This window comes from Salmo salar, chromosome ssa08 (genome assembly GCF_905237065.1).
Source record: "Salmo salar chromosome ssa08, Ssal_v3.1, whole genome shotgun sequence".
Lineage (NCBI taxonomy): Eukaryota > Metazoa > Chordata > Actinopteri > Salmoniformes > Salmonidae > Salmo > Salmo salar.
Window position 1 is genome coordinate 14216584 of NC_059449.1, and position 27880 is coordinate 14244463.

At 45.9% G+C, this 27880-nt stretch overlaps 1 protein-coding gene and 1 long non-coding RNA gene across 2 annotated transcripts in view; one reads left to right on the forward strand and one right to left on the reverse strand.

Annotated features, from left to right (window-relative positions):
* Positions 1-598: 598 nt before the first annotated feature.
* On the reverse strand, positions 599-27432 carry LOC106610190 (uncharacterized). The gene is made up of 3 exons (XR_001329866.2): positions 26609-27432; positions 25556-25703; positions 599-681 (listed from the first exon to the last, which is right to left on the reverse strand). It is a non-coding gene; the product is annotated as an uncharacterized lncRNA (long non-coding RNA).
* Positions 25718-27880, forward strand: part of LOC106610218 (hedgehog-interacting protein) — a 44805-nt gene continuing 42642 nt past the window's right edge. Inside the window, exon 1 of the mRNA XM_045722765.1 lies at positions 25718-26427. Coding sequence (XP_045578721.1) covers positions 26155-26427 — 273 coding nt within the window. The 5' untranslated portion in view covers positions 25718-26154. The remainder of the gene's footprint in view (positions 26428-27880) is intronic.

The window sequence follows — 27880 nt, forward strand, 5'->3', positions numbered from 1 at the left end:
CATTACTCTGAATCCAAACTGTTGCTATCAGACACGGAACATCAGACAGCAACATCCATCAATTGTGGTGAATGTGACTCAACATCAGCACAAAAAGACATTAACAAGATAGGATGCGATGTACTTTACCACCCAAGAGCCAACACACAGTACCCATCACAACCAGCAGCCAATGACTCATGTGAAAGAACACAGCAGAGTATCAGCATCTGATCCTGTATTTAAACCTTGTTTCATTCCCTCCACTGCTCTGCAGCTTGACTACTTCCCCCCCCCTTCCATCCATCCACCCTCCCTGCCCAGTCCCTGTCCCCTTACTAAAAGCGGGGGTTGTCACGCATGTCACAGTGAGAAATGTAAGTGTCAGCGGTACGGGAGAGAGCAGAGAGAGAGAGGGAGAGGGGTGGTAATTCTATCCTCACCTTTAGATGGAGGCCAGAGCACCTATTGACCCCGGGCCACACATTTTAGGGTGAACTCTGACCCCGTGACCACACCGGTGGGTGTTAGGTGTGTGTGTGTGTGTGCGCCCCGACCCTTCCCATCTATTACGCACAGTGTGGCCTGGCTGGGAGGGAGGGAGTAGAGGCATTACCTGGAGGTATCAGTGTCAACAGTGGGGGGGGGGTTCCTGATCCTCGGGGTGAAGACACTCACTGAGGGCCAGGCGCCTGCCTCTCTCTGTGAAATGTTAACATGAAACAACATGAGAGTCTGGATTCTGACAACGTCTAGGAGAGGAGAGCGCCTGCTGGTTGAAAAAATGTACTTCCACATAGAAATAGCCATATAGGAAAATAAGAAAGGTATTTGTAGGGACTAAAAACACATGTCCTAATCACGTATGAAGGACACCATTTAAAGCTGAAAAATGGACTCCATTCTTTCCAATCAGAGAGTTGATCAGCTGTGGTATTCCATTAGTGGAGACAGTTCCCTCTGGTCAATTGGTGAAAGAATGTTGGCTGCAGTCTGTTCCCTTATCAAAGAACTGGTGATCTGGAAATGCCTTGCTGCTTTGTTAAGCGTTCGTCCACGTTATCTCTCCTATAATTGTGCATTGTAAAAGCCATATCTCGCTGGTCTCTGGGTGTACGTCCCAAATGGCGCCCTATTCCCTATCTAGTACACTACTTTGGAACAGGGCTCTGTTCCAAAGTAGTGCACTATCTAGTGAATACGGCGCCATTTGGGATGCAGAATAGGTCTATTCCCAGTGGCCTGTCCACCATCTGGCCCTTACAAAGATCAGTCAGGAGGCCATGTGAACAAACCACAGCGGATCAGCACAAGATAATGGACATTTAATGCATTTTTGGCCAATTCTTTTAGCTAAATTCTCATCCCTCCCATCTCTGTCTCAAGCAACTGTCAAACTGACTGGCAGAGACGCTGCCAAATCTTCTGAAAGGTGTTCCTTCCTCAAGTAAAAAAAAATAAAAAAAGCAGTTAAAAGGCATGAAGTTAAAAAAGGATTAATTCAAATCTCATAAGGATTACACGCTTTCATTTGTGGTGGAACGCTACAACATCTCTAAAATAGAAGTTGAAATGAATGCAAACAGCCAAGGTAGTTCCCCAAGCTACCAACTATAAATGGCTCATTGAATCGGAGGTTCTGGCATCTCTTTAGTAAAACACAGGTGTATGGAGGGCACAACCAAGTCTTTGTGCAGACAGAGCACCACTACAATTTCACTAAGAGCACCTGCTATAGGCTATTCTTCCATTTCAAAAAAGTCTTAAATGAGTGTATCAGTTGAATGACTGGATGCAGTATGTAGGTTTATTTTATACTCCATAATATGAACCTAAATTCAACAAGACTCTTAATTGTGATACTACTGTATTTGAATATAAAAACCCTGAAATATGGCTTGGAACTATGAACAGAATTATATTTAAGCATGACCACTACTACTACTACTACACAGGTCCTCTTCCTACCTCTTCCTACACCTTTAACTCCCCAGCCTGTATCTCTAACAATCCATCCTTCTGTTACATTATGTGACCAGGTGGCTGGCAGCCTCCAACCCAGGAGCCAACACATCACCTGACATGACGCTCTCTGTCTCTTTGATTGCGCAACACCAGGAATCGTGTGTAACTGCGGCTCGTCCATCCCTGCATAGTTCAGACACAGACAGATAGACAAACAGAGGTCAAACAGACAGAATGACAGACAGACAGACAGACAGACAGACAGACAGACAGACAGACAGACAGACAGACAGACAGACAGACAGACAGACAGACAGACAGACAGACAGACAGACAGACAGACAGACAGACAGACAGACAGACAGACAGACAGACAGGCAGGCAGACAGAACGACAGACAGACAGACCAAGACAGGCAGAGAGACAGACAGACAGACAGAGGCCTAACAGACAGACAGACAGATGCGTGACAGACAGACAGACAGACAGACAGACAGACAGACAGACAGACAGACAGACAGACAGACAGACAGACAGACAGACAGACAGACAGACAGACAGACAGACAGACAGACAGACAGACAGACAGACAGACAGACAGACAGACAGACAGACAGACAGACAGGGGGCCGAGGGGTCACTCCTCTATTGGCTCCTGGTGGACAGATCTCTCTTTATGCTCCTGTTTATTATGCTCCCAAGTAATCCATGCCTTGTTCACTACAGCAGAGCCGTCATATGTCAACATCTTACTGGTGGTTCCCAGAGTTCCAAACAACAGATAGGGTGCAGTGAACCTACCGTGTAAACTTTATACAACACATTCAGCAGAACTGTAATTATTTACAAAAAACGGCGCATGGGGAAAAAAAAATTGGATGGAGGGGCTCCTTTTTCCCCAAACATTAGATTTAACAATATTTTGTTCGGTTGTTGCACCGGGGTCCTTTTCGGATTATCTCATTAAAACTATTAATTTAAAAAACACCATGTTAGGGCCCACTCCAAAGCCCTTTCGATGACAGAACTGAAAGGGAGCCCTTCTTTGTTGAGGTGGCAGACAATGGACTTATGGGATGTCCTCAAGGTTATATGTGTGTTTAGCTTTTCACAGTGGGGCTAGCTATCTCACTGGTTTGTTTATGTCAACGTTCCACCTTCAGTGTTTAGTGTCTTAACGGTCTGATGGAAAGTTCTGGAAAATGTAGTCCACCGTTCCGTAAAGAAGGGGGGGGGGGGTTGTTGGGGTGGAGGGGGTATTTTTGTGAGCATCCCTACAATGCCCCACCTGTGCCTCAGCCATGCCCTAAAGGACCACCCACTTAGGGAGAGAGAGGGCAGTGCAGAATCCCTATAACCTCTTTGGGTGGGCAATAAGGCCTTGAACTGCAGCAGAGTGTCACAGACAACTGAAAGACTCAGGGGGAAGCAGCACTTGTAGTACCATGAGAGAATGCTGCTGCTATTGCACCACAACAGCAGGACAAAAGCAAGACCTGCTGTGAACAAGGGAGTTCTATCAGAGAGAGAGAGAGAGAGAGAGTGTGTGTGTGTGTGTGTGTGTGTGTGTGTGTGTGTGTGTGTGTGTGTGTGTGTGTGTGTGTGTGTGTGTGTGTGTGTGTGTGTGTGTGTGTGTGTGTGTGTGCGTGCGTGCGTGCGTGCCTGTGTGATGGGATTCAATCTGTCTAAGCCAAAGCAAATAGAAGTAGATTACTTGAAGACATGATGGTCAGTCAATCTGGAAAATTTCAAGAACTTTGAAAGTTTCTTCAAGTGCACTCGCAAAAACCATCAAGCGCTATGATGAAACTGGCTCTCATGAGGACTGCCACAGGAAAGGAAGACCCAGAGTTACCTCTGCTGCAGAGGTTAAGTTCATTAGCGTTACCAGCTTCAGAAATTGCAGCCCAAGTAAATCCTTTACAGAGTTCAAATAACAGACACATCTCAACCTCATCTGTTTAGAAGAGACTGTGTGAATCAGGCCTTCATGGTAGAATTGCTGCAAAGAAACCACTACTTAAGAACACCAATAAGAAGAAGAGACTTGCTTGGCCAAGAAACAAGCAATGAACATTAGACCAGTGGAAATCTGTCCTTTGGTCTGATGAGTCCAAATTTGAGGTTTTTGGTTCCAACCGCCGTGTCTCTGTGAGACGCAGAGTAGTTGAATGGATGATCTCCACATCTGTGGTTCCCACCGTGAAGCATGGAGGCAGCGGTGTGATGGTGTGGGGGTGCTTTGCTGGTGACACTGTCAGTGATTTATTTAGAGTTCAAGGCACACTTAACCAACATGGCTACCACAGCATTCTGCAGTGACACGCCAATCCCATCTGGTTTGCACTTAGTGGTACTATCATTTGTTTTTCAACAAGTCAATGACCCAACACACCTCCAGGCTGAGTAAAGGCTATTTGACCAAGAAGAAGAGTGATGGAGTGCTGCATCAGATGACCTGGCCTCCACAATCACCCGACCTCAACCCAGTTGAGATGGTTTGGGATGAGTTGGGCCGCAGAGTGAAGGAAAAGCAGCCAACAAGTGCTTAGCATATGTGGGAACTGTTGGAATAGCATTCCAGGTGAAGCTGGTTGAGAGAATGCCAAGAGCTGTCATCAAGGCAAAGGGTGGCTACTTTGAAGAATCAAAAATCAAAAATATATTTGTTTAACACTTTTTTGACACTATAAGATTCCATGTGGTATTTCATAGTTTTGATGTCTTCACTATTATTCTACAATGTAGACAATAGTATAAATAAAGAAAACCCCTTGAATGAGTAGGTGTGTCCAAACCTTTGACTGGCACTGTATATGCAGTATTAACTGGGCTATTAAGACTGTGATTCATGTTGAAGTGAAGGGAGAGGGAGGAAATCCTTGAAAAGGCACATTTTGCATCCATTGGCAACTGTAGTGGTAAACTGAAACACAACATGTAGCTTGTAAAACAATGCAGGTTAAAAAAACGAATTATATTCTGGGCCATAAAAACAAAAAAACACTGTTAGTGTTCCTTTCTACGTTCAGTGGCTCATAGCTTTGACCTCAGAGAAGTGATAAGAAGAGCTGACATAGGAAGGACAAGCACAGTCATCAGTGGGAGTTAAGCTGGAGGTCAGCCGTCGTCAGGGATCTGTTTTGTGTCTCTCTGGGGTTTTAGGGTTCATTATGTGGACATGCAGGCCAGGGCCAGGGCCAGGGCTGCCAACGGGACTGAGTCTGTGTCCAATATGGCACCCTATTCCCTACATAGTGCACTACTTCCGACCAGGGCCCATAGGGTGCCCTTTGGGATATACAGCCTAAGAATGATAGCCAGGCGTAGAAACACCACGACCAGATCATACTTCAGCTCCAGATTCCCTGTGATTTTCTACTGTCCACTCAATACAGTGGCACAATAAGCACTTGTCAGTGTTGCAATAACCAAACATTATTTCAAACAGTGCAACCTATGGCCACCAATCAACATATTTACTGCAATGTCCGTTGTTCCCCTAACTCTAACTCTAACTCTATGGGACAGGGCCCAGGCCTGCGTTGAGTGCATTCTGGGTCTGCGTGAAGAAGCCTTGCTTGTGGAAAAGGCTGCAGTTGTCTAGGTTGAGAGGAGCAGGGACGTGTGATTGATGACTTGGGAGAGAGGTGAAGGCCAACTTCCCCGATGGTCTCGGAGCCTGGAGCCACTGTGCAGCGACCGTTACTACCACCACTCCTATTGCTGCCTCTAGCTCTGACCCATGTCCCCGCGTCGTTGACACCAAACTGACCGCGCGGACGGTCCTCCCCGGCCCACCGCCAATGGCACCAGATAGACAGCTGCTCTTGTCAGCCATGACGATGACACAACAAATAAAAGTGCGCCGCGTCCTCATTACTGGGAGGGTTCTTCGCACTCCTAGATTAACTTTGTTTAGCATTTGTGTTAGCTGATATAAAAAACAAATGCGACCATTTTATCTTTTGGAATTGGATAGTGTAGCCGCCTGATGCTGTTCAGCTCAGCCCCGTCACTGTGCTGGGATGCACGTGTTGGAGGTGGAAAACACACGGAGGACGGAGCATAGAACAGGTTCAGGAACACTATCCATGTTCAAATAAACATAAGTGTGTGGGGCCTTGGAGAACAAACACGCATTCACTAGGGCTTCGTCTCTCCATCTCTCTGCCATGCAGGCATAGTGTGTGTGTTTGAGCAGCGATGCACACACACACACACACACACACACACACACACACACACACACACACACACACACACACACACACACACACACACACACACACACACACACACACACACTAGACTAGCCGCCCCCCAATTAGACAATCAAACAGCTCCAGTGACCCTTGGCTCCCCCACCAGGGGCCGCCTGCTCCCTTGTTTACCCCAGGACCTGACTGATGGATAGTATTGTTTGGCTGTGTTGTATAGGTTAAGGGATATATTCTGCAGATCCAAAACATGCCACACATGGCCCCTGGGTCAATGACACTCATATCAGTCCAAGGCCCCTAAATGGTAAAAGGGTCAGTGCAAGCAAGCCAGCGCCAATGTGTGTGTGTGTGTGTGTGTGTGTCTGTGTATCTGTGTGTATGTACATGCGTGCGCGTGTGTGTGTGTCTGTGTGTATGTACATGCGTGCGTGTGTGTGTGTGTGTGTGTGTGAGTGTGTGTCTGTGTGTGTGTGTGTGTCTGTGTGTATGTGTGTGTTTGTCCTCCATGTCTGTGTGTATGTGTGTGTTTGTCCTCCAATGACATCAGCCATCGGCGATGACTTCACCCCCCAGGACCAGACACACAGGCTCAGTGAAGCATGCCCCAACACCACCAGTAAATATTTAGCCAGTCCTCCAATGCTGTGACACACCACCAGTCCAAACAACGCTTCTTAACAATTATCAGGACATCCTGTGTGTATTAATGCATCATAGTACCATAGATCATATGTTCATTTAGTATTTTGTTTTCAAGTCACGAGAGAGAAATATTTGGTCGATTTGAGATTGCGTACCACCAGCGCTGTAGATAGAGGGTAAGATACCGCTACCTACCGCTGTTTGAATAAATCAAACAACACAAAAGGTATTCCAAACACAATATCCTACAGGTATGTGTCTGCGTATGCTGTGCCTGCATGAGTAAACCAACCATTGCCTGTACCATATAAGTCTATGGCCTGAACATAAGACTATGGCAGTGTTTGAACTTATATGAAAACAGCCTTTTCCTGAAGGTTCATATGCAGACAGAATGAACAGACACAACCAGTCAGACAGAGAGGGCAAAGCAGACAGTGTGTGATTCGGTTCACAGTATCCCCTCATCAGTGACCCCCAGACACAGGCAGAGTGTGCGTCCTAAATGGCCCCCTATTCCCTATATAGTCCACTACTTCTGACCAGGGTTCATAGTCAAAAGCTCTGGTCAAACATAGTGCGCTATATAGGGAATAGGGTGCCATTTGACACAAGGCCAGACAGTCCCAGTGTTGATTACAGCACTCAGACATCGAAGACTTCACCTCTCCACACGACATGGCTCACAGAGCCTATAGAGGCAGCTGGATAAGAGGACCACAGAGGCCATTCACCGAGCTCCTGATAAATCCAGATACATCTCAGTGACTAAGTCACATTGTCTCATGGACTAAATTACCAGCTCTTAAGATGATTTAGAAACAAACACTTCTTTTTTTTGCTTTAGGGTGCTTTTTAGTCATTCAGTCTTTTTTGTTATCCTTTTGTGTTTGTTGTGTAATAAATATTTAGGGTTTTATTTTCATTGTTTTTATTACATTTACGTTACATTTTAGTCATTTAGCAGACACTCTTATCCAGAGCAACTTACAGTAGTGAATACATACATTTCATTTCATGCATTTTTTTTTTTTTGTACTGGCCCCCCGTGGGAATCGAACCCACAACCCTGGCGTTGCACACACCATGCTGGCGTTGCAAACACCATGCTCTACCAACTGAGCCACAGGGAAGACGTTTATTAGTTTGTTTTCCTGTGAAGCACATTGCATTGCATTCCATGTCTGAAATGTGCTGTATAAATAAAGCTTGATTTGATTTTGATTTGAAGTGTCAGTCTTTTCAATGTAAGGCCATCATGCATAACTATACAGTATGTAGACAAGGACTGCAGAGCAAAGTAAACACACAGTATATCCAGACACTTCAACTAGAGCTGATTTAAGGGTTAAACCTGCACACAGAGCTCAAGTGTTTGGATTCTATTGGTGGGATTCAACTGCAACAGCACACTGTCCAAATCACCATACAAATATTTGGAATCTTTAAGTAGTGTTATTTGGCAGTCTCCTTCCGTCTCCCCCTCAAAACAGCATGGAAACTGCAGGTCGAGAAAGATAGTAAAGAATGAAAGTCAAAAAATCCTTAAAATGCATCTGAGTGTTGCGCTATGGTGCGCAGATGATCTACGATCAATCGTCCTAGTTCTAGCTATTGGCGGCTGGTGCCGGCGCATCTCACACGCACTGTTCAAGACGACCAGGTCAGCTTTCACTTGGATATCAAAATTCCTAGACAGAGAGAACAGCAGAGAGAGCACTCTGCTCCACGGTGGGCCAAGTCCACGTCCCCATCCCAAATGGCGCCCTATCCCCTACATAGTGCACTACTTTTGACCAGAGCCCTATGGGTAGTGCACTATGAAGGGAATATGGTGCCATTTGGGATGCAGACCTCATGCACGACAGGAATATAAAGCCAGAAATCATACCACATGGCCCTGTGTCTTGGCTTGGAAAATCACAAGAACATCGAAAAATCTAAGACGTGTTTCAGAGGGATTATTGATTATTGATTCCTAGTGTACTATACAGTGCACCACTTTTGAACAGAGCCCTAGCAAAAGTAGTGCACTATATAGGAAATCGGGTGCCTAGTCTATAGCACAGCTTTGTATAGCGGAATGGTTTTGGCAGCGGCTGTGGAGCTGCGTGACACTAAATGAACCACACTTCCCTATTGGCAGTGGCGCTCCCTCCTCTGCCAGTCGTGGAACAAGAACTTCAACCGTTTTTAGATTACCACAGAGTTTTATAAACAGCCATGTCACACGTCTTCTAACTCCACAACAAGAAGACAGTGTCCTGCTGACACTGCCGAGCACAAGACGTTCTGTCAAAGACACAAGATGAATGACCAGTGGAAGGAAGCTCTTTATCAGAGTCTTTATACAGCTTAAGTCAATAAAGTATACTTAAAGTCTTTGGTGGTCCTCTGGTCTAGTGATATCAGCATCTGGAATGCAGCACAGTAGGGACCACAACCGAACACCCCACCACATTGTATCTTTGCAATTAGCTGAAGATAAACTTGGGTTGTGCACTGTCCTGGTTTATACTCTGTTCCCTAAAAATATTTACAAAATGAGATTTCCCACCCAAAGCAGAAAAAAATGCAGCCTCTGTTTATGGTAATTGTCTCTGGCCCTAATTAATTCGTTGCCTGACTATGAATGGCCATGGGAGTAGTGAGGGGTTGATGGTGATGTGTGTGTGTGTGTGTGAGACGGGACGGGACGGGGAGGGGGGGTCTGTGTGTCTGCTGCTCTGTGGAAAAGTCTGTCCGTCCATCCATCTCTCTGTCTGTGTGTGACGAGGGCTTGAGGAATGAGGGGGAGACGTGCGGTGGCAGACAGGGCGGTGACCCCACTACTCTGGAGGAGATGGGACCCTGCTGAGAGAGGCCTGAGGCCTGCGACTCGACTGCTCAATCACCCTGACTCAACCCTTCAGTCAGTGGGGCCGACACAGAGGCCACGGCCCTGACACAACCATCACCCAGCTGTTAATGAGAACCTTACGGCCAGAGGAGAGACGGGCGGACCTGACTAACACACAGATGTGCGTGACATTGCAGCCATTAAGCAGTAGTTAGATGATATATGAAAAGTTAAAAGAAGAGGTGAGGAAGAGCTAGCCTGACGACTCACAGTGAATTCTTCCTCTGCCCTGTCATTCGCTACATACTTTAGTCTGAGACTACCATCGTTGAAGTTGTTTGTGATGACGAGGGGCACGAGTGGTGTTGTAGAAAATAAAGTCATCAGCGATTGGATCATCTCTAACCAATCAAAGTATAAAAGCCAATGATGAATTTTCAAACTGCCGCTTTACCCACGTGTTCTGGCTCTGGCCCAACCCATGGGGTTTCTGGACCAATCAGACGACCCCGAATATGTTCGCATTCGGTAAAGGGTAGGGGATGTACTCAGATACAGACTCATTGCGGAGAAGAAACTAGCGTCCATGGGTGTGGCGTAGCATCTGGCCGGAGCAAAGAGTCTGGGAAGTCAGTCAAAGGAAAAGCTGCACCTGGACATAAATTACAAAGACATTTCAGATGTCACTGTGTTTTGAATGAACCAGCAAGATGAACCACAAGCAGTTGTGGCACACGCCCACACACACACCACGCACACACACACACGCGCACATACACGAGCACATGCACACACACACACTTGTATTAAACCATATGTTCAGACTCTTTGCTATCTGTTGCATCAAAGCTAAAGCCAGCCAAATACTTTCCATGGGTTGCAGTAGCCGCCAAAAGACAAAATACTAGACTGCAGTTTGAATTACATTTAGGTAGGCAATATGAAAATGTATACTGTAACAACCGGGCCATGTTTCATAGCAGACCTACCTGGGACTAACCGAAAGGGATTTAGAACAAAAACATCCTGACGTGAGAAGCTGGATGGCTGCATTATGATTATGACTCAGTGCTGGTAATCAGATCCCAGACAAAAGGGGAGGTTTTCAATTTGGGTTTTGATATAAAAGAACAAGAGAGAGCCAGACTACGAGGAAATATTACTCTGAAATGAGACCTTGAAAACGATTCCCCGGGACAATAAAACTCAGTTGGGTTCCCAAACCGTGACCTTTGTGTAACGGGGATGAAAAAGGAAACATTTCAAACCACCTAACTGTCTTCTTTTCTTCCTCCGGAGCGGCTGTTTCATTCCCTTTTCCGTTGTAAAGCAACCCCGCACAAAGAGTCCATGTAAACCAAGGTTTCACAATGGAGCCTCAAGCTCCTGGGAAAACCACCACATCACAGACGTCTGGCGAAAGGTTCAGGCTGAACTTCCACTGTACTATCAAACCAATCTCCCCTTGTACGGAGAGGACCACCTTGAGAGTAACAATTTCCATAATGGTGAATAAAAACGGTTTCCACTTCCCTTAATCTAAATAAGAGCTCCCATTTATTTATCTCTCCGAGGCTCATATCAACCTTTTTGTTTGAACTATAAAAGTTGAATATAAGTGGAGATAAAGCAACACTTCAGACTAGTTGCCTCTGATGATAAGTCCGTGTTTATAGAGTATTAACAGAGAATTGACGCTGCCACATTTGCCGCCCCAACAAGAATTCAGAGCATAAACCAGACAACGTAGTTAATAAGGAAAGGTACAAATTGCTTAGAGAAAGTACTGACATTGCTTAGATTTTAACCTGTGTCAACAGAAATCTCACCCACCGTGTACATGAACAAGTATTTACACAAGCATTTGCTAACAATGCCATTTCAGAAGACCAGAACTGTTTGACTTTTCTCCTTTCCAGGAACAGCAACAAACCGGTCCAGGAACATTAAAACCATTAACGAATGTATGCCGTTTACTTTCAGGGCTTTCTCTTTGAATATGTACCAAGAGGTGTTCAGTCCAAAGCCAATGCTTTGTTAAGGACCAGTTAAAAAGTTACGAAACGCATCAAAAATAAAGCCAATACCTGATGGAGAGAGGAACACTCATTAGACTGAACCCTCTACCTGATGGAGAGAGGAACACTCATTAGACTGAACCCTCTACCTGATGGAGAGAGGAACACTCATTAGACTGAACCCTCTACCTGATGGAGAGAGGAACACTCATTACACTGAACACTCTACCTGATGGAGAGAGAAACACTCATTAGACTGAACCCTCTACCTGATAGAGAGAGGAACAATCATTTGACTGAACCCTCTACCTGATGGAGAGAGGAACACTCATTAGACTGAACCCTCTACCTGATAGAGAGAGGTACAATCATTTGACTGAACCCTCTACCTGATGAAAAGAGGAACACTCATTAGACTGAACCCTCTACCTGATGAAGAGAGGAACAATCATTAGACTGAACCCTCTACCCGATAGAGAGAGGAACACTCATTAGACTGAACCCTCTACCTGATGAAAAGAGGAACACTCATTAGACTGAACCCTCTACCTGATAGAGAGAGGAACACTCATTAGACTGAACACTCTACCTGATGAAAAGAGGAACACTCATTTGACTGAACCCTCTACCCGATAGAGAGAGGAACACTCATTAGACTGAACCCTCTACCTGATGAAAAGAGGAACACTCATTAGACTGAACCCTCTACCCGATAGAGAGAGGAACACTCATTAGACTGAACCCTCTACCTGATAGAGAGGAACACTCATTAGACTGAACCCTCTACCTGATAGAGAGAGGAACACACAATAGACTGAACTCCCTACCTGATGGAGAGAGGAACAATCATTAGACTGAACCCTCTACCTGATGGAGAGAGGAACACTCATTAGACTGAACACTCTACCTGATAGAGATAGGAACACTCATTAGACTGAACCCTCTACCTGATGGAGAGAGGAACAATCATTAGACTGAACCCTCTACCTGATGGAGCGAGGAACACTCATTAGACTGAACCCTCTACCCGATAGAGAGAGGAACACTCATTAGACTGAACCCTCTACCTGATGAAAAGAGGAACACTCATTAGACCTAACCCTCTACCCGATAGAGAGAGGAACACTCATTAGACTGAACCCTCTACCTGATGGAGAGAGGAACAATCATTAGACTGAACCCTCTACCTGATAGAGAGAGGAACACTCATTAGACTGAACCCTCTACCCGATAGAGAGAGGAACACTCATTAGACTGAACTCTCTATCTGATAGAGAGGAACACTCATTAGACTGAACCCTCTACCTGATGGAGAGAGGAACAATCATTAGACTGAACCCTCTACCTGATGGAGAGAGGAACAATCATTAGACTGAACCCTCTACCTGATAGAGAGAGGAACACTCATTAGACTGAACCCTCTACCCGATAGAGAGAGGAACACTCATTAGACTGAACTCTCTATCTGATAGAGAGGAACACCCATTAGACTGAACCCTCTACCTGATAGAGAGGAACACTGATTAGACTGAACACTCTACCTGATGGAGAGAGGAACACCCATTAGACTGAACCCTCTACCTGATAGAGAGGAACACTCATCAGACTGAACCCTCTACCTGATGGAGAGAGGAACACTCATTAGACTGAACCCTCTACCTGATGGAGAGAGGAACACTCATTAGACTGAGCACTCTACCTGATAGAGAGAGGAACACTCATTAGACTGAACCCTCTACCTGATGGAGAGAGGAACACTCATTAGACTGAACCCTCTACCTGATAGAGAGAGGAACACTCATTAGACTGAACTCTCTACCTGATGGAGATAGGAACAATCATTAGACTGAACCCTCTATCTGATGGAGAGAGGAACACTCATTAGACTGAACCCTCTACCTGATGGAGAGAGGAACACTCATTAGACTGAACCCTCTACCTGATGGAGAGAGGAACACTCATTAGACTGAACACTCTACCTGATAGAGAGAGGAACACTCATTAGACTGAACACTCTACCTGATAGAGAGAGGGACCCTTGATAGACTGAACCCTCTACCTGATAGAGAGAGGAACACTCATTACACTGAACACTCTACCTGATAGAGAGCCTCAGAGGCCAATCAGGAATAAATGGGCCGAGTAGAGCGGCGCGTGGGGTACTGGAGAGGAGAGGAGAGGAGAGGAGAGGAGAGGAGAGGAGAGGAGAGGAGAGGAGAGGAGAGGAGAGGAGAGGAGAGGAGAGGAGAGGAGGAGCATTGACACGCAGTCAAGGACCACCATCAACGCTGCTGCTAGCCTGCTGCCCACACCACACCACACTTACCACTCTTCCCCTCCCATTAATTTGCAGTGCACTGATGCTAAACTGTAATGAATCTGCAATTTGCACACACATGTGAAGGAGGGAGGGGGAGAAGGAGGGAGGGGGAGAAGGAGGGAGGGATGGATGGAGCATACATGGTTCTACTTTGGGGCTGTTGTTAACCCCTACTGGAAACATTTACAATTCATTGGACTGAGAAAAGACATCCATCTGTTGCATGAACCCTTCGCTAGCCTGTAGGGATGTGGCACTTCCTAGGATGGGGAGTTTGAACAAGAGAGACAAAAAGATACAAGGCATTATGTGAGGGACGTGTATTTCTTTCAAGTAACACTATGAAATCGGAACTATTCTACCTGTGGTTACTCAGTTTCTCTAGAACTGTCGGGATCATAATTAGAAGAGAAATGTAGGGCCTCCCGAGTGGCACAGTGGTCTAAGGCACTGCATCGCACTAGAGATTCTGGGTTCGAGTCCAGGTTCTGTCGCAGCCGGCCACGACCGGGAGACCCATGGGGGCGGCGCACAATTGGCCCAGCGCCGTCTGGGTTAGGGGAGGGCTTGGCCGGCAGGGATGTTCTTGTCCTATCCCGCACTAGTGAGTCTTGTGGAGCGCCGGGCACAATGGACGCTGACACGGTCGCCAGGTGTACGGTGTTTCCCTCGACACATTGGTGCGGCTGACTTAAGTGGGCATTGTGTCAAGAAGCAGTGCAGCTTGGATGGGTTGTGTTTGGGAGGATGTACGGCTCTCAACCTTCGCCTCTCCTGAGTCCATACGGGAGTTTCAGCAAAGAGACAAGACTGTAACTACCAATTGGATACTGTGAAAAAGGGGTAAAAAAACAATGATAGAAGAGAAATGTATTGTTGAGACAATAAGAAAGGCGGGGTAGCATTGAGGCATGAGGAAGGAGTGTCATGCATCTCAAATCAATACACAAGAAAGGAAGTATTCTATTTGTGATGGAGGAGTACTGCCCGGCCCGGTCGGTTTGGCCCACCATGGGTCAGGTCAGACAACAGACCCTGTGGGGTCATTGTTTGTGAACGTCCCTGTTGGACAAAATCACTGATCAACCCCTTCTACAGTAGGTTTGATTTCCTGTAAGGAACACTGCAATCCAATGCTGCTACGGTTCATTTCCTTCTCTGAGGCCTCTCTGCTACAATATGTCCCTGACATGGTGGCGGATAGGGGGGGGTTCGAGGCATCAAGTGTCATGTAAACAGTCCCAGGACTACTTGATCTTCTCGACTTGCGCAACAACCTGGTGGTGTCTCGTGCCGCCGACCAGCGGGCTGCACGCGTAGCCCCTGGGTGGCTTCAGTTACTCACGGCCCTGTGTGTACTTTAGCTTAAGCATCCCCAGACTCATCAGGGCTAAGGACATTCTGCTGGGGTGGTACAGGACAGAGAGAGCAGGGTGGGAAGGACAGGGCAGGGGGGAGCTGGTGGGAAGGCAGTGTGGTCCCGGGTGTGATGGTTAAAGCACAGTGATTTAGAGGCTGTTGATTCCAGGCAGGCGGCCCAGGCTGCCGCCACTGACCCACAGTGGATGAGCCCCGCCGCCGCGTAAGTCACTCCACTTAAAACGTCCTCATGTGTTTAGATCCATTCAAGTGGAAATCGTGCACTGCACACACACTAAGACACACACACACACACACACACACACACACACACACACCGCTGTAAATGTTCTACGGGATCAGAGTTTTCTTTCTTCTCCCCCTCCAGCTAAAGCGTTCATAAACAGATGGTGAAAGCCTCATTAATCTGTTGTCAGGAATATTAATGGCATTGTGAACACGTTCCACGCTCGGTGCGTCCCAAAGCTTAGCGTAGCCAAACCCTGGGCCATTAGAGCAGGTGTGAGAGTCACACAGTGCTTCTGTGTGGTGGAAGGTAGGTAAGGGAGAGAGGAGATGAATGAAAGAGTTCCAAATGAGGCTTTCTCATTACCAGCCATACTATGACTGAGATGGAATGATAGAATACTTCAAACTTACTTAAAACCTGTCTGGGGTAGGGGGCAGTATTTTCAAGGCCGGATGAAAAACGTACCCAATTTAAACAGGTTACTACTCTGGCCCAGAATATGCATATTATTAGTAGATTTGGATAGAAAACACTCTGAAGTTTCTAAAACTGTTTGAATGGTGTCTGTGAGTATAACAGAACTCATATGGCAGGCAAAAACCTGAGGAAAAAGTCAACCAGGAAGTGGAGGATATGAGAATTGTATTTTTTCTTTCTAGTCCCTTTCGAAACTACAGTATCCGTGGGGTTGCGTTGCACTTCCTAAGGCTTCCATTGGCTGTCAACAGCCTTCAGAAGTTGTTTCAGCCTTCTCCTGTCACTGGGCAGATTATAGGAGCTCAGTTACTGAGTGGCCTGCCTGAGGACAAAGGGATTGGATATGCGCAGTTACGCGAGCTCGTCTTTCCTTATTTTTCTTTGTGAATGAATATGCTATGGTCCGGTTGTAATATTATCGCAATTCTACGTTAAAAATACCAGAAAGATTGATTTTAAACAGCGTTTGACATGCTTCTAAGAACGGTAATGGAACATTTAGACTTTTTGTGTCTCGAATTACGCCCGCGCAACATGCTTTTGGATAGTGACCTGAACGCACGAACAAAACGGAGGTATTTGGACATAAATATGGATTATTTGGAACAAAAACAACATTTCTTGTGGAAGTAGCAGTCCTGGGAGTGCATTCTGACGAAGATCAGCAAAGGTAATACAATATTTCTAATACTAATTCTGAGTTTAGGTGACCCCGAAGTTGGCGGGTGTCAACGTTTATGATGAGTATTTTTGTAAATTGATGTGCACATTCACCGGACGTTTTGGTGGGAATACATTTTCTGAATATCACGCGCCAATGTAAAATGCTGTTTTTGGATATAAATATGAACTTTATCGAACAAAACATACATGTATTGTGTAACATAATGTCCTAGGAGTGTCATCTGATGAACATCGTCAAAGGATAGTGCTTCATTTTGCTGTGTTTTGGGTTTTATTGACACATGTCCTTGCTTGGAAAATGACTGTGTGATTATTTTTGTCTATGTACTCTCCTAAAATAATCTAATGTTTTGCTTTCGCTGTAAAGCCCTTTTGAAATCGGACAATGTGGTTACATCAAGGAGAAGTGTATCTTTTAATGCTGTAAAATAGTCGTATGTTTGAGAAAGTTGAATTATGACATTTTGTTGTTTTTGAATTTGCTAGCGCTAGCGTCCCAACTAGCCCATAGAAGTTAACACTTACTTCACACTTTATTAGACACCTCTACTTCAAAACACAAAGAACACAGCAAACCACCTGAGTTCACTCACTGGCACCATCCACTACTACAACAAGAAAAGCACAGAAAAGCACAAAAAACTTGTGGCACTATCCAGCTACATATGCTTATGATAATGACGAACAGAAAGCAGCGAGATTCATCACAAGACGAATACAGCTGACACTCATACTTACAGCCACACAGAGAGAGGAGAAGGATTGTTCTAGTCATAGCATGTGTTGCTGCATCTGTTTCTCATTGTGCTTACAGTTCACACTGGGATTCAGTCTATGATGATGACTACAACCCCCCTAACTGGCAGCCCCACACACATACACTCACACACACACACACAACACACACACAACACACACACACACACACACACACACACACACACACACACACACACACACACACACACACACACACACACACACACACACACACACACACACACACTGCAGCCCCTGAGATGAACCCAGCTTGGGCTGGATGGGACCCACAGCTAAGAGTTAGCCACCAGAGAGGCTTTAGGAGTAGTAACGAGCTGTGAGGTGTGAGGCTAGCGGTGCCTTGAAGAGGGATGGGGAGTGAGTGAGGTGTGAGGCTAGCGGTGCCTGGAAGAGGGATGGGGAGTGAGTGAGGTGTGAGGCTAGCGGTGCCTGGAAGAGGGATGGGGAGTGAGTGAGGTGTGAGGCTAGCGGTGCCTGGAAGTGGGATGGGGAGTGAGTGAGGTGTGAGGCTAGCAGTGCCTGGAAGAGCGATGGGGAGTGAGTGAGGTGTGAGGCTAGCGGTGCCTGGAAGAGGGATGGGGAGTGAGTGAAAGCAGAGTCCTGTCTGTCATCAGGTCATGTTTCTAATTAGGGTGACCTACAGCAGGGCTGTGTTCAGTAGGGAGGTGGGGTGGGGTGGGGGTGGGGGTGGGGGGGGGGCAGTTTGAAGAGGAGGTAGGCTTTTACCTGAACGTGTCCAGATTAGGTAGATTACTGTTCACTTAGGGTTTGAAACGTTTTGAAACATTTTGAAACGGGGAGATTGTGGAGGCACAGATTTTAAAGAAATGTTTTGCAACTGTGTGCCCTATTGTCCACAACACAGAAACAAAAGCAATGCTATATCCCCGTGATGTGGAAGAAGAGGACAAGGAGGAGGGGGAAGGAAGAGGAGGAAGAGGAAGTGGAGGAGGAGGAGGACCATATCCGTAACCCGATGGGATGTTCTATTCCTACCTCCGTCCATCTGCGGATCACATGCTGAATGAGACAAAGTGGACGAGAATTTCCCAACTGACCCTGCTTTCTCATGGGTCAATATTTTGGTTAGGAATGAATGTTGAACTTAAATCAAATGAATCTTTCCCATTTCATGTAAACATAAAAACACAAGCAATACGAACTGCATTAGACTGGGGTTTCTTGTCTATGATATGCCCAAGTTGTTCACGCTTATAGTTTCACCTAAAATCTATAAGTTAAAACAGCTTTATTTTTTACATTTGATTTAATTTAACCTTTATTTAACCAGGAAGGGCTCATTGAGATTTGAAATCTCTTTTTCAAGAGCGTCCTGGCCAAGATAGACTGCACCAAGTCATAAAACAATTACAGACAGACAACATGAAAAACTATAGGTAATCTAGTAAAAAAAACATAGAATTCACAAGAGTATAACAAAATCATAAAACAGCAAATTAAAAACATTGACAGGTCAGGGAATCAGTCTCAAAAAACACCAATCGGGACAAGTTCTTCCAGTTTAAAAGTATTTTGTAAGGCGTTCTAAGCCGATGGCACAGAGTACATAAAAGCCCTTTTACCAAATTCATTTCGGACATTTGGAACAGTTAGCAGGATAAAGTCCTGCAAACGAAGAGAGTGCCCACCACATTTCTGAACAATAAAAATGGCCAAATAAAATGGTAGGGCGATAGGCCTTCAGATAGATATACTAAGATGTCAAAGGAATTAGGGTGGGAGGCATCACAACAACAAAATAACAAGATAGTTGAACATGGCTGTTTGTATGTGTAGATCCAAGCCTCTTGCCACTCCGGGACACATTGTTAACTTATAGCTGGGGTCTGTCTTCCCCTCCCTACCCTGTGATTCTCTCTCTACTGCCTCTCTACACGTAGTCCCACCATCCCACAGCTGCATCCCACATGTTTTCACGCTGTTCAACAATGCGGCTGGATGTCATTCTGCTGTTCTCAGACCTGCTGTGGTGCTTCTTCTTCTACTTCTTCTACAACACGCCAACCAGCCCTCCTAGTCTCAGCCAGCCAGTCCACTTTCTATTACTGCGTACTGTACCGCACTGTAAGCCACGGCTAAACTTGGTTCCAAAAATGTTCAGTGGGGTAACACAAAATAACGCTGCGAGAACAGCTTCAGAATGCAGGGAAGGAAAGAAGGGGGGTAATTCTTCAGGTCAAATCTGGCAGGCAGGGGCTCTGCTCGGGTCATAGCAACACAGAGTCATTTCCATAATTGCCCCACAGTCAAATCAGGCTGGATTCCTCTGGATCGCTCTAGATTCCTGTAGATAAGCAGCCTACTGGGCTCTGGTCAGTGCCGGCCTGGCTGCCGGACCCCCAAAGAAGAACAGGTGCGGTAATGGAAGTGATTTCCAGCTCCTCTGTGTGTTTCCACAGTTTTGTTTTTAGTAATTGCCACAGGACATTCCCCTTGCCTTTCGGATTGCTATCGTGTAATCTCTCTGAAGAGCGAGGCGAATGAAAGAGGATTTGTCATGGGTTTGGCTTTGTCTTATCAGTTGTCTTCAGAGGAACAGCAATACCTTTAATTACAGACGTAGGGTAGGCAGCAAACGGCTGATGTTGGGGTAATACTGCCAAGTCTAATTACTTTAAATATTGACTGATTGATCAATGTATCAATATTCAATCAGGTGTGATCTCACTTCCGAATTCCAAACTGCTTCACAGCTGGGTGTCACGGTTGTCGTACAAAAGAGACCAAGGCGCAGCGTGCGTATCGTTCCACATCTTTATTTCTATGTGAAACTATGCAAGACAGACAATAAACTATAAACAAAAAAACAAACCGTGACGAAGAGGTGCTACATGCATAAACTCAAACTAATCTCCCACAAACACTAGTGGGAAAAACAACAACTTAAATATGATCCCCAATTAGAGACAACGATGACCAGCTGCCTCTAATTGGGAATCATACGAAAACCCCAACCTAGAAAAAAGAACCTAGAACACAACATAGAAAATTTAAACTAGACATAAACCCCAACATAGAAAAAAGAAACTAGACAAAACCCCCTGACATTTTTGTCATTTAGCAGACGCTCTTATCCAGAGAGACTTACAGTAGTGAATGCATACATTTCATAAATGTTTTTATATTTGTTTCCCATACTGGTCCCCCGTGGGAATCGAACCCACAACCCTGGCGTTGCAAACACCATGCTCTACCAACTGAGCCACACGGGACCTACTGACCTACTCTACCATAGAAAAATACGAGCTCTCTATGGTCAGGACGTGACAGTACCCCCCCAAAGGTGCGGACTCCGGCCGCAAAACCTGAAACCAAAAGGGAGGGTTAGGGGGGGTGTCTAGTGTTGGTGGCGGCTTTGGCGCAGGACGAAGAACCTTCTCATCCCGCGGATCCTCCCGCATAGGAGGCAGCTCTGGTGCAGGAAGAAGAACCCTCTCATCCTGCGAACCCGCCAACATAGGAGGCGGCTCTGTGCAGCACAAAGAACCCTCTCATCCTGCGAACCTGCCAGCATCGGTGGAGGCTCCGGGCTGCGGACCGTCACTGGAGGCTCCGGGCTGCAGGCCATCTCAGGAGGCTCCGGACTGCGGGCCGTCTCAGGAGGTTCAGGACTGCGGGCCGTCTCAGGAGGTTCCGGACTGCGGGCCGTCTCAGGAGGTTCCGGACTGCGGGCCGTCGTTGGAAGTTCTGGACTGTGAAACGTCGCCGGAAGCTCTGGACTGGGAACGTCGCCGGAAGCTCTGGACTGGGGACTGTCGCCGGAAGCTCTGGACTGGGGACTGTCGCCGGAAGCTCTGGACTGGGGACTGTTGCCGGAAGCTCTGGACTGGGGACTGTTGCCGGAAGCTCTGGACTGGGGACTGTCGCCGGAAGCTCTGGATGGGGAACTGTCGCCGGAAGCTCTGGATGGGGAACTGTCGCCGGAAGCTCTGGACTGGGAACTGTCGCCGGAAGCTCTGGACTGGGAACTGTCGCCGGAAGCTCTGGACTGGGAACTGTCACCGGACTGGGCAGGCGCACTGGAGGCCTAGTGCGTGGAGCCGGGACAGGTGGCACCAGACTGGTGACACGCACTTCAGGGCGAGTGCGAGAAGCAGGCACAGGATGTACTAGACTGGGGAGGCGCACTGGAGGCCTGATGCGTGGGACCAGTACAGGTGGCACCGGACTAGAGACACGCACCTCAGGGCGAGTGCGAGGAGCAGGCACAGGACGTACTAGACTGGGGAGGCGCACTGGAGGCCTGATGCGTGGGACTGGTACAGGTGGCACCGGATTAGTGACATGCACCTCAGGGAGAATACAAGGAGGAGATACAGGACATACCTGACTGGGAACACGCACTTCAGGGAGAGTGCGGGGAGCAGGCAATGGACGTATCTGACTGAGGGCACGCACTTCAGAGAGAGTGCGGGCAGCAGGCACAGGACGTACTGGGCTGTGGAGGCACACTGGAGACCTGGTGCAGGATATACTGGACCGTGAAGGCGCACTGGAGGTCTGGAGCATAGAGCTGGCACAACCCGTCCTGGCTGAATGCTCACTTTAGCCCGGCAAGTGCGGGGCACTGGCACAGGACGCACTGGGCTGTGAAGGCGCACTGGTGACACAGTGCGTAGAGCTGGTGCAGGATATCCTGGACCGAGGAGACACACCGGACACCAGGAGCGCTGAGTCGGCACAACCCGTCCTGGCTGAATGCTCACTTTAGCCCGGCAAATGTGGGGCGCAGGCACAGTGCGCAATGGGCTATGAATGCGCACTGGAGATACAGTGCGCATCACCGCATAACACGGTGCCTGACTGGTCACACGCTCCCCACTGTAAGCACACGGAGTTGGCTCAGGTCTCAACCCTAACTCCGCCAATCTCCCCGTGTGCCCCCCCAAATTCTTTGCTGGAGCTGCCTCTCGGGCTTCCGTCATTGCCGTGCTAGTTCCTCGTATCGTCGCCGATCCTCTCTCTCTGTCTCCACCTGCTTCCATGGCAGGGTCTTGTCCCCTGCCATTACCTCCTCCCAGGTCCAGGATGTCCTCCACTCTCTTCTCTCCTGGGCCCAGGATCCCTGCTCCTCCTGGGCACTCTGCTTGGTCCTTTGGTGGTGGGAGATTCTGTCACGGTTGTCGTACAAAAGAGACCAAGGCGCAGCGTGCGTATCGTTCCACATCTTTATTTCTATGTGAAACTATGCAAGACAGACCATAAACTATAAACAAAAACAACAAACCGTGACGAAGAGGTGCTACATGCATAAACTCAAATAATCTCCCAAAAACACTAGTGGGAAAAACAACAACTTAAATATGATCCCCAATTAGAGACAACGATGACCAGCTGCCTCTAATTGGGAATCATACGAAAACCCCAACCTAGAAAAAAGAACCTAGAACACAACATAGAAAAGGTAAACTAGACAAAAACCCCAACATAGAAAAAAGAACCTAGAACACAACATAGAAAATGTAAACTAGACAAAAACCCAACATAGAAAAAAGAAACTAGAACTAAACATAGAAATAAATAAACTAGACAAAAAACCCCAGCCACGCCCTGACCTACTCTACCATAGATAAATACGGGCTCTCTGTGGTCAGGATGTGACACTGGGGGCCAAGTGTGCCAGCCAGCTTCCTTGGCCACCAAAATTTGCCTCAAACCACTTCATCTGATTGCAAACATTGACACTACACATCCACGTATATCTGACCAAATTATGAAAGACAAGGGTTGTAATTTTGAATTCCGTAAAATGAGTGTGGAAGAGGTGAACAAATTATTGTTGTCTATCAACAATGACAAGCTACCGGGGTCTGACAATCTGGATGGAAAATTACTGAGGATAATAGCGGATAATATTGCCACTCCTATCTGCCATATTTTCAATATAAGCCGACTAGAAAGTGTGTGCCCCCAGGCTTGGAGGGAAGCAAAAGTAATTCCGCTACCTAAGAATAGTAAAGCCCCTTTTACTGGCTCAAATAGCCAACCAATCTGCCTGTTACCAACCCTTAGTAAACTTTTGGAAAAAATTGTGTTTGACCAGATACAATGCTATTTTACAGTAAACAAATTGACAACAAACTTTCAGCATGATTAAAGGGAAGGACATTCAACAAGCACAGCACTTACACAAATGACTGATGATTGGCTGAGAGAAATTGATGATAAAAAGATTGTGGGGGCTGTTTTGTTAGACTTTAGTGCAGCTTTTGACATTATTGATCATAGTTTGCTGCTGGAAAGACGTATGTGTTATGGTGTAACAGTATTGCTTCCATCCCTCTCCTTGCCTCGAACCAGGGACCCTCTGCACACATAGACAACAGCCACCTTCGAAGCATCGTTACCCATCGCTCCACAAAAGCCGGGGCCCTTGCAGAGCAAGGGGAACAACTACTTCAAGGTCTCAGAGCGAGTGACATCACCGATTGAAATGCTATTAGCGCGCACCCTGCTAACTAGCTAGCCATTTCACATCGGTTACAATGGCTTTCACTCCCTGCTATTTTGTGTATAAAGAGTTACCTGTCTAAAAGGACACAGAAGGTGTTATTTAATGGAAGCTTCACCAACATAATCCAGGTAGAATCAAGAATTCCCCAGGGCAGCTGTCTAGGCCCATTACTTTTTTCAATCTTTACTAATGACATGCCACTGGCTTTGGGTAAAGTCAGTGTGTCTTTGTATGTGGATGAATCAATACTATACATGTCAGCTACTACAGCGACTGAAATGACTGCAACACTTAACAAAGAGTTGCAGTTAGTTTCAGAGTGGGTGGCAAGGAATAAGTTAGTCCTAAATATTTCTAAAACTAAAAGCATTGTATTTGGAACAAATTATTCACTAAACCCTAAACCTCCGCTAAATCTTGTAATAAATAATGTGAAAATTGAGTAAGTTGAGGTGACTAAACTGCTTGGAGTAAGCCTGGATTGTAAACTTTCATGGTCAAAATATATTGATACAACAATAGCCAAGATGGGGAGAAGTATGTCCATAATAAAGCGCTGCTCTACCTTCTTAACAGCACTATCAACAAGGCAGGTCCTACAGGCCCTAGTTTTGTCATATCTGGACTACTTTTCAGTCGTGTGGTCAGGTGCCACAAAAAGGGACTTAGGAAAATTGCAATTGGCTCAGAACAGGGCAGCACGGCTGACCCTTGGATGTAAACTGAGAGATTATTTTAATAACATGCATGTCAATCTCTTCTGGCTCAAAGTGGAGGAGAGATTGACTTCATCACTACTTGTATTTATGAGGTATTGACATTGAATGCACCGAGCTCTCTGTTTGAACTTTCTGGTGCACAGCTCGGACACCCATGCATACCCCACAAGACATGCCACAAGAGGTCTCTTCACAGTCCCAGAGTCCAGAACAGACTATGGGAGACGCACAGTACTACATAGAGCCATGAATACATGGGACTCTATTCCACATCAAGTAATTAATGCAAGCAGTAAAATTAGACTTAAAAAACTGATAAAAATACACCTTATGGAACAGCGGGGACTGTGAAGCAACACAAACATAGGCACAGACATATGTATACACACACACACGATAACATACGCACTACACACATGTTAACATGGATTTTGTACTGTAGATATGTGGTAGTGGTGAAGTAGGGGCCTGAGAGCACAAGGTGTGTTGTGAAATCTGTGAATGTATTGTAATGTTTTTTATTGTATAATCTGCCTTAATTTTGCTGGACCCCAGGAAGAGGGATCCATAATAAATACAAATACAAATAGTGTATGTTAATGTTTCAGAGAATTGGTGTGTTTACTTTTACATTAAGATATGTAACCTAGTGTTGGCTAATGCTTGCCATTATGTAGATCACATTCCCGAAATATATAATCAAGTAAGTGCTATAGATAGGGGATGCAGAATACACATGAAACGACATATGTAATAGACTTTACAATCCTAGAAAGAATCATTTCTAGAATGTATTCTCAAGTGCACTTGACTTCTCAATCTCACCTCTTCAATTCTTCTGTAGGCTATCACTGACGACAGCCCGTCCAGTGCTGACAGCCAGGTATTCGTCGTTCCGTTCCACCGTAGTGTACAGCCAAGTGCGCGCTCTCGTGCTGTCTTACGTCACTGTGCTCGCTCCTCTTCTCGCGCGCTGGTTAAAAAGAAGGAGGAAAGAGCAAGGGGAAACATGTGAGCGCTCTGAGGATCTAGTGAGAGACAATTTTGTGCTTACTTTTTTGACCCAATGCACTGTGCTGAAACGGATTTTAAATCAGAAGGAAGGACACAAATTAAGCTTACTGCAATTCTCAGAGTTTGCTTATTATTTGCTTTGTTTTCTTTACGAGAGAAAAATGTGTATTTCTGGGGTATGCCATCATAACCAGCACTACCATTAATTTATTTTAAATAACTTTTTTTTTCTTTAGCAAATATTTAATTCTGATTATTTTATGCGTATACCTTTATTAAACTAAATGATTATAATCGTTTACCTGTGATACAGCATATATAAATATAGAGAATATAGTATTTTGTAGGTTTGCACCGTTGCTTTCAACAGTGATTGCTCTCATATCTTTTGGTTTCAACGTTTTTTCAATATGAGGCATTTGAAATTTGTACTCGTGTTGGCTATTGCAGTCAACGTTTGGGAATGTGGGGATTCGAAATTTGGCGAGAAGGGGGAAATAAGCCCGAGGAGAAGGAGATGTTACGACGGGAGCATGCCCAAGCGACTGAAGAAGAGGGAAAGAAAACTGTCAGTGGACAGCGGTGCAAGCAGCGGGGAAGTTTGTCACAGGTTGTACCCTCGTGTGTCATGCTGCCCAACCAGGCGTGCTGCTTATCAGATAGTCCACCGGCGTGATGCCAGGGTATGTTGGGCTCGTTGCATTCTTTCATTGTGAGAGCTGTCTGTAGGCTAATGCCAAACGCCCCGGGGAATGTATTTACTGCGTTGTGTGTCTTTTCGACTTGTTGTTAACAGTAGTAGAATTAACGATATATGAGGGAGGTTGGGACTGTGAGGGGAAAATTCAACCGTAGCCTACTTACAAATTCTGGCGTTGTCCTGCTACTCCAGGCTGTTTTTGAGGTTTCTTTATCAGTCACATTAAATATGTAGAAAATCCATAAAACTGTAAAAACAAATGAACATGATTTATCAGCTAACTATGTTGTTTAAAAGTGTTGAAATGATATAAGCCTCCTGATTGTTGGTCTCGAGCGTGTCCAAAGCGTTACCGTGTTACCATGGTTATGTTATAACCTTTTACGTTCATCCCAGCGCTACAAAATAACACCACAGGAGCGCAGTGAGTCAGCACCGTTCACTATCGTTAAATTCTACTAAGTTATTATTTGAGTCACACGCCACAGTTATGCGCACGTGTGGCATGTTTGTCAGCGCACTTACAATGTATTCTGCAACAATGTTGCATGTTATGTTTTTCTTATTTCCAATCAGTTCCTGCACAGAATGTGCGCGTTTACTGTACATATCCTACGCAGATGCCCATTATAGACAAATGATTATCGTCATGTTTAACTGCATGGATAAATCTTTAACACAGTCTTCATAGGCTACGTGGAGTTCACGGTAGAATTCGCCATATTCTCATGTAAACCGCTCCCAACGAATCGACATAGGCGGCTGGGTGGTATCTCACTTTGTGTTGTGACAAAAAGCCATATTGCATCATTTAATTTGCTCAAGTCATGCAAATAGGAGGAAAAACCCTGAACGGAACAAAAATAACCTCGACTTCTCCCTACTACACTGCCCACACACAGAGCTCTTTTTGCTTATGGCAAAAAGAATAACAACACCACCATTGTGTTTGTTAGTTTCACTAATGGGTGATGCTGGAGAACATCACTCTCCCCCTCAGTCCCTCTACTCTGTCCAAGTGTTAAGGCTGCTGAGAGGGTATTATTTGTCCTTCACCCCCCTCTCTCACACCCACCCCTCACTAACTTACACCTATTCCCAAAGGGCAAGTGTTTTGTTTAAGATTTTTAACACCAGTCTTAGTGTTGCCTACAGCACAGCCTCTTTTCTCTATAGAGGCTATGTGTGGTGGTCTCTCTCTCTCTCTCTCTCTCCCTGTGATTCCTGATGGTGAGACCTTATGAGGCTTGTCTAAGATTGAATGACAAGCAAATGTTTTCAAGTGTGACCTTTGTGCATTGATATGTTTGTTCCGGCAATTTCACTGACAAAAGCCATTGTGCAGATCCTATCAAAGAAATGAGTCCTCCTGTAACAGCTGCTCCTCTACAGTGAGCTACTTACACGTTGGCTTTTTGATCAAGTCTCTGTGAGGA